The sequence below is a fragment of the Lineus longissimus genome, chromosome 18 (assembly GCF_910592395.1).
Source record: "Lineus longissimus chromosome 18, tnLinLong1.2, whole genome shotgun sequence".
NCBI classification, from domain to species: domain Eukaryota; kingdom Metazoa; phylum Nemertea; class Pilidiophora; order Heteronemertea; family Lineidae; genus Lineus; species Lineus longissimus.
The window spans coordinates 2,861,259-2,869,074 of NC_088325.1; the positions used below are offsets into that span (position 1 = coordinate 2,861,259).

A 7,816-nucleotide genomic window follows, 5' to 3' on the forward strand; every position below is an offset into this window, starting at 1 on the left:
TTGCCGAAAAGAAGAGGACTATACTGAATAAGAGACTGTCGTACGAACGCACAAACTGAATCCAAACATTCTCGCGCGCTGCAGTGACGGCAAACTCTCCACAAGTTGAACCTTTGCCCGAGATGCCACTTCAAAGTTTATATTTCATTCCTTTATACTTCATTTTTGCCATTTATAGTCGATCCTTTTATCACTTGAATAACCCTGAAACAGCGTGGTATTCAAATTACTATACCGGCTACTGGTCGCTGGATATTGACAATAGACCCGACGAAAATCTTTGTTGGTTGGTGAAATTAAGGGGCGAATGGTTTGAAAGCCGCTGCCGTACAGTTTTTTTTGAAAATATTGCTAACAAATCTTAAAATTTCCTGCGTCATTATATCATGTGAAGAACGAAATCAATATGAAGAGGTTTAGAGTTTTTCTAACAATTTTTTCCCATTTTTGGCCCACCCGGTATCATAACGAACATGTTGTAGTTTCTTCTCATAACTCGTGAGTGCCAGGAAGGCAGTGGGAATCAAATTCTCCATTCAAAAGTCAGTAAGAAATAGCATTCGCATGGTATTTGGAGCCTACTTGCCGTCGACGTAACCGCTCACATACCGATCCCGATGGCCCAGTGGCTCAGGCGTCCGCCTCAGAAATGGAAGGTCGAGCAGTCGTGAGAGTCGAAGGTACACCGTGCTTTATGAAATGAGGCACTCTACTATTAAAACAATCGCCCTGGTTCAGGCAATGAGGCTACGCATCGCTTTATTGATCAACAGAAACATAATGTGTTTTTCAGGATGTTTGTCCGATATCTCACATGAATCAATCAAGTGTGGATTGAAACTAAAAGCTGCATTGTTGGGAGACAATGCCTACTTGAAAATTCTTCTTTTACTCTCTTGTAGTGAGGGAAACAAGAAATACACACGTGTAGTCTAAGTTTAATGTTATCATTGCGACGAGTTGTAAATGCTTATACATTTACAAACTTTCAAAAAAATGACTTCTTAAAAAAAGCTTACGCATTTTAAAATAATAATTTGCCATATGATATAAAACCTTCATAAATCGTCAGAAGGGTTTTATAGACAAGAAATATGAGTACTCAAATGAGCAACGTTTCCATGGAAACCGATCGGCTCCACATTTTCGACCAATTATGATTCGCAAAATGCATATGGCCGTACCAATTTCATGTCAACACATTCACTCTAAAGGTTGTAAAATGATGACTTTATCCAATGGCCACTTTTTCCATTGGGTTTATATTAATAATGACCCGATTGACTGCATGAGACTGCCTGTTACTCTGCAGACAACGAGGCTAGACCAAAAGAATAATCTAGTCCAGGTAACCTCGACCCTATCCGCCGCAAAGCAGATGGTCGAGGAAGCCTCGTTGATTTACCCGAGGTGAACCATACATTTTCAGTGCATACACTGGATGCACTGTTATATCAATCGCTCTGGTATTGTAGATTATTCACTTGGATGGAGGTTACCCATCCTATAGAAAAACACGTGGCCGGACACCGGAATCTTACGCCCCCAAATCGAGTTCATGACGAGTTCATTGCCGTCAAATACTCGACTCTGTAATGAGTGAATGGAGGAGACTGGTGAAAGAGTCGAAGAATAATCTAGGACAGAAGAAAACTGAAATCACAAAGTTTGATGAATATTTATAGACTAGACTTTCCATTATGACAAACAGCCCCAATTCCTCAATCTATCATGTGCCACCTCCAATTCCCCGTGGCGCAGTTGGCATCTTTAGATTTCAGTTGCCACTATCAAGACCAACTCAGACCAGTTCGCCCACACCAGTTTCCCTGGAGCCATGAATTCACAGCTTGTGAATTCTCAGTTCTAGTTTATGTTGTTGTTTGCCCACGCAATTGATATAGCCTAGAGGTCTTCGATGATTTTGTGTGATCTGCTGTTGCAAGTGGTGTTTCTTATGTTTTACAAAGACAAAAAAGACGGGCGTTGCGAGAACAATCTGTATTCAGGAGCCATCTTAGTTACACAAAGAATCTTGGGAGGTCATGTGACCATAGGCGCGCGAACATTCAAAAGACAATATAACGCATATTGTAACATCCTTTCCCTTGAATGATCCCATCCAAATCAAATCAAACACATAAAACTGCACATACAAAACTAAACAGTCCAAGAGTCATATTGTGCAGACTAATAATGATCTAAACTTGGATTACCACCTCAAATAAGAAACAGAAAAAAACTTGACTAAACTTGTCAAAACAAATACTGTGGCTGTGACAAATATCAAACAGAATGACACTTGGAAATACACATGGACAAAAAAATGAGCAATGATTGTGCTAACTGTACGGTACATATGAATAATGAATACTGGTTAATAATGCGCATAAATGTTTCTGTCTTATTGTCTATAACAGAAAACCATCGAAATTGTCTCATGCTTTGGACCTTTCACTTTTAACACTCTCGTATTCAGAGCATAAACCATTCTTATGAAGGAGAGGTTACTAGCACTTCACTTCATTTTCTCACATCATGTAATCATGGAACTTAGCGGGTCTTTGCCTCACTCTTGTGGAGCGGCGAGGCTCTACAATAGGGTCAGGCACAACACTTTCGGAATTATCAGAACTAGACTGAGACACATCGATTTCCGGTGTCAGAATAACATCATCCTGAATCTCTTCGAACTGTTGTGACAAACTAAGCGGCGCTTCGGACGTTTTACGCAGATCTATTCGATTTCTACAGAAAACTCCCGTATCAGTTTCGACCTTGTAAGAACGATTTCCATCTCCTGACTGTACGACACCCTTTTTCCAACTCTTGTCTCCCTTTTTGTACGGTTTCATCCGAACAACGTCTCCATCCTGTAGCCTTGTCAGATCTTTAGCTGCGCGGTTGTAATACTTGGCCTGACGGGCTTGTCCTTCGGCCATTTTCTCAGGAATATCGGTGTCCACTGGTTTACATTGCAACATTGCTGACGTCATAGGCAACAATGTACATGTTCTACGATTGAACATTCTCTGAGCGGGACTGCAATCTAAACCTTGTGTAGGAGTGTTACGCGTCTCCAACACAGCGAGATACTGGTCAGTGCCAGACTTTTTAGCCTTGCGCAATGTCCTCTTGGCGGCTTTTACAGCGGATTCCACCTTACCATTGGACTGACTGTGACGCGGGCTAATCTTGACATGATCAAAATCCCATTTTAGAGCAAAACTAGCAAATTCTGCAGAGACAAATTGTCCACCGTTGTCACTCACAACTTCTTCTGGACAACCATAGCGTGCGAAATGCGCTTTGAGCTTTCGGATAACTGCTGCACTAGAAGTAGAACGAAGTCTATCAATTTCCCAGAAATTGCTAAAATAGTCTACAGTTATTAGATAGTCTTTGTTGTCCCATTCGAACAAATCACATCCAACCCTTTCCCAAGGTCGTGATGGCAACTCGTGACTCTGTAGTGTCTCTTTCTGCTGACAGCTCTCAAATTCACGACATATCTCACAAGACTGAATGTATTCTTTCAGTTCACTGGACATCCTTGGCCAGTACAGTGCTTCTCTGGCACGACGCAAACATGATTCAACTCCAAGGTGAGACGTGTGAACTAGTTTTGTCATCATGCTGCGGAGTTTGGTGGGCACAATAACACGCTCACCCCGGAACAGAAGTCCATTCTGCGAAGATATTTCATCTCGGAGATGAAAGTAAGGCACAACAACATGCGGCAAGTTTTCCTTGCGCTCCGGCCACCCCTTAAGCACAACTCGGTTTAAACGTTGTAAAACACTGTCATTTGCCGTTTCAACTCGAAGCTCTTCAAGCCTCTCAGACCTGATGGGAAGAAACTTCACTATGTTTATTTGCTCAAATTCGACTTGAGTGCTGTCCTCACAGGGGAGGTAGGAGTGCGACAACATGTCAGCGATATACATCTCTTTTCCTCTTAGATATTGAATTTCAAAATCATACTTTTGCGCTCGCAAAATCATGCCTTGGAGCCTTCGCGGGGCTCTCACTAGGGGCTTCTTTAGGATGCTTTCTAAAGGTTTGTGGTCACTAAGTACGGTCGTAAATTGGCCAAACGTGTACTGGTTGAATTTTTCCAGGGCAAACACAACCACAAGCATCTCTTTCTCAATCTGAGCATACCTAGTCTCTGTTAACGTTAGTGCACGGCTTGCATATGCTAACGGACGGCCTTCTTGGAGAAGAACACATCCTAAACCTTTCTCACTCGCGTCTCCTTGAATCACAAGAGGCACTTTAGGATTGTAATACACTAGGACAGGGTCTATCGTAACAAGACGCTTCACTTCAGCGAAAGCTTTGTCATGGACATGGGTCCAAGACCACTGTGTTTCCTTAAGAGTCAACTTTCTAACAGGTTCTAGAACTTCGGACAACATTGGCAGAAATTTCGCAAGATAATTGACGAATCCAAGAAAGCGGCGCATCGACTCAACTCCATCCGGCTTGTCTAACTCCAGAACAGCTTTGACCTTGTTGGGGTCCATCATGAGTCCATCCTTAGTGACACGATGTCCCATAAAGATGATCTCAGATTTCCTAAGTTCAGTCTTAGGCAAATTCAGCAAAATTCTGTTCTCAACACAGCGCTGGAGAAACTTCTCCAAAGTAACATCATGATCGGCGTACGCTTTTTCGTCGGTTTCACCAAACCCACAGACGAAAATGTCATCATGTATACAGTAGACACCGGGTAGCCCAGCTAGGGCTTGCGACAAACGCTTCTGAAAAATTTCAGACGAGCAACTGAGTCCAAACGGTAAACGAAGCCAACGGTAAAGGCCTCCGGGGGTCTGAAAAGTAGTTAACAGGCTGCTTTCAGAGTCAAGTTCACAGTGCCAATAGCCATTTTTAAGATCAAACTTTGAGAACACTCGGGCTTTGGCAAGTTCAGGGAGTACATCATCAATGACAGGAATTTGATAGTGTTCCCTTTTCAATGCCTGGTTTAGCGGACCAGGGTCTGTACAGATTCTCAGATCGCCATTTTTCTTAGTCGCAACGACAAATTGGCTAACCCAGTCAGTAGGCTCATCTACTGGGGCCAACACTTTCACATCACATAAATGATCGAGTTTTACATTAAACTTGTCCCTAATGGCGACTGGTACCTTGCGCGGCGGCAATATCTTCGGACTAGTTGAACCATCAGTCTCCAGGTGGACTTTACCTGGCAGAGTGCCAACATCACCACAAAACACTTGCTTATACTTTAGCAACAACGGATCCTTGAGGTGATCGGACTCAGACACAGCAGCAACAGTAAAGTTATCAGTATTGACGGTGATCAACTTCATTTGTTGTATAGCCTGAGCTCCAAGTAATGGCACAAACGGTTCATTCACAATGACGAATTCAACAGAGTACTTTTTCCTAGTCTTAGGATTACGGATAGTAACACGACACTTTCCGATTGTCTTGATTTCAGAATTGTTCCACATTCTGAGAGTTTTTACTGAGCAGTTCGCTACACCTCGGGCTGCAATGTACCTTCTCGGAAGTACATTCACGGACGCTCCACAATCGATCTGAAATTTCACGGGCTGATCGTCGACAAGAAATTTGGCAAAGATTTGCTTGTCACACGACTTGGTATTGTCTACAGAACTTATACTACCAATGATCTCGGAGTCTGTATCAGACTGGGAATCGTCTTGAACAAAGTTAAGTTTAGGCTTGCTACACCTAGAGGTTCGATGAGAGTTTGACTTGTCTGTATTCGTACAACATTTTGAGAAATGATCAGGACCATGACAAAGATTACACTCTTTCTTCCATGCTGGACACTTCTCACGATCCTTGACATGATGGTAACCACAGAACTTACAGTCAATGTCACGTTTTCCACGAGAGAAGTTAGGCTTAGATGAACTGAAACTAGACTTGTTTCGACTACTCGCAGACTTTTGACCTTTTGGTTTACTATAAACGCGATTTATGTCAGCTTTATCTTTGTCACCACTAAGGCTTTTCAACTGAGAAGCTGAAGTTTCTATGCTCCTGCAAATGTCTATGCACTTCTTAAGCGTAAGAGCACGTTCTTGCAACAGTCGTTTGCGGGTACGATTGTCATTCACCCCAAGCACAATTCTATCTCGTAACAGAGTGTCTTTAAGACAGTCACATAAATTGCAAGTTTGAGCTAGTATCCTGAGAGCTGTGACATAACTCTCAATCATTTCAGACGGACCTTGACTTCGACTATTAAAGTTGTAACGTTCGTAGGTTTCGTTGGTTTCTCCAATAAAATGATCGTCAAACTTCTTGACAATGTGAGCTAGAATGTTCTCGTCCTCACCCACACCAAATTGCATGGCAATATAAATTCTCAGGGCTTTTGCACCGATCGAGTGTAGAAACAGCGCGATTCGGAATTGTTCTGGTTGTCCTTCAAGCTTTGCAACAACGACATAGTTGGACCACATTTGCTTCCAGAGTTTCCAATTACCAATGACATCACCGTCTTCAACATCAAGAGCAGACGGTGGGGAAATGCCTGTCAGGGGCAAATTCACAGGTGCAGCAACCGGAGCTGGAGCAGCACCTCCAGCAGGTGGATCGTCAGGTGGCGCCATCTAGACTAATTAACGTAAACGACACGGCCTGGTTAGCACGTCACTCGAAAACGAATGTCTAGAAAGTTCGATTATAACGCTCTCGAAAAGCGGGTGCACAGTCTATAATATTTACTCTTTCCGTTTATCTAGCTGTCACCACGTTTCAAGTGGTGTTTCTTATGTTTTACAAAGACAATAAAGACGGGCGTTGCGAGAACAATCTGTATTCAGGAGCCATCTTAGTTACACAAAGAATCTTGGGAGGTCATGTGACCATAGGCGCGCGAACATTCAAAAGACAATATAACGCATATTGTAACATCTGCTTCCTCGGAAATCCAACTCGAATGGTTTTACTAATTTCTGTGATGGCCAAACCTCTCGAAGCGTTCTGCTAACCAACTGGCGTAAACCGCCTAGCGCATCTTATTGTCTCCTTACTCTGTCCTTTACCCATATGTTTAAATGTCCGTACTGGTGATAATAGAACGCTATTAGGTAGCATTACTATTCTGTGTTCTGGTCGATATTTCCGCGGTATCCCAATATGCCAATTTCTGACCTTAACAATGGTCACCTTATTAATCTTTGTTACAGTTTTCAAAGGAGCAAGAGGAGAGCATATGTCTCTGATAAATGTTACACGGGAAAATAAGTTTTTGTTTTTATATAGAAATAAAAACGTTGATTCCTTTCGATAGTTCGAAGAGTGGAAAAAATATATATACGGGACTGACAACACTTCCAACCGCATTCTCGGTTTAGGAAAGACACGATATAGTGCAAGGAATCCTTTCTTTATCCTTTTATAGAATAAGATATGACCTTGTCGATTTACGAAATGCACTTCTTGGTCATTGATTTCTAAACTTTGCCAATTATTCAGTTCAAAATGCGCATTCTGCCCGCGAATCCAAGTTACATTAAAAATGGAGAGAAAAGGACGACGATAGCTTCCTATGACAGCGCCAGCTATTACAAAGATGTTTTTCAAGACAATCGACACGCCAATTGTACAATGTTTAGTTGAGCATTCGTGATGACGAGGTAGGATAATTGTGTGAAAATGACGAGTTGATATCTCAAACAACTTAAGTACAACCGGTTTGTATCCACTTTCCCGGCGCACGAAGTAGAGCAGCGATAATTTTACGAAAACGAGAGGAAACAGACACATTATGAACGAGTGCATAAACATTCCTTTGTTCAGGTTGGTA

The 7,816-nt window shown here is 42.3% G+C and overlaps 1 protein-coding gene across 1 annotated transcript; it reads right to left on the reverse strand.

The window, feature by feature from the left end:
* Positions 1-2,531: 2,531 nt before the first annotated feature.
* Positions 2,532-6,617, reverse strand: LOC135502616 (uncharacterized protein K02A2.6-like). Its single transcript, XM_064795565.1, has one exon. The coding sequence runs from the start codon at positions 6,615-6,617 to the stop codon at positions 2,532-2,534; it is 4,086 nt and encodes a 1,361-aa protein (XP_064651635.1).
* Positions 6,618-7,816: the final 1,199 nt, after the last annotated feature.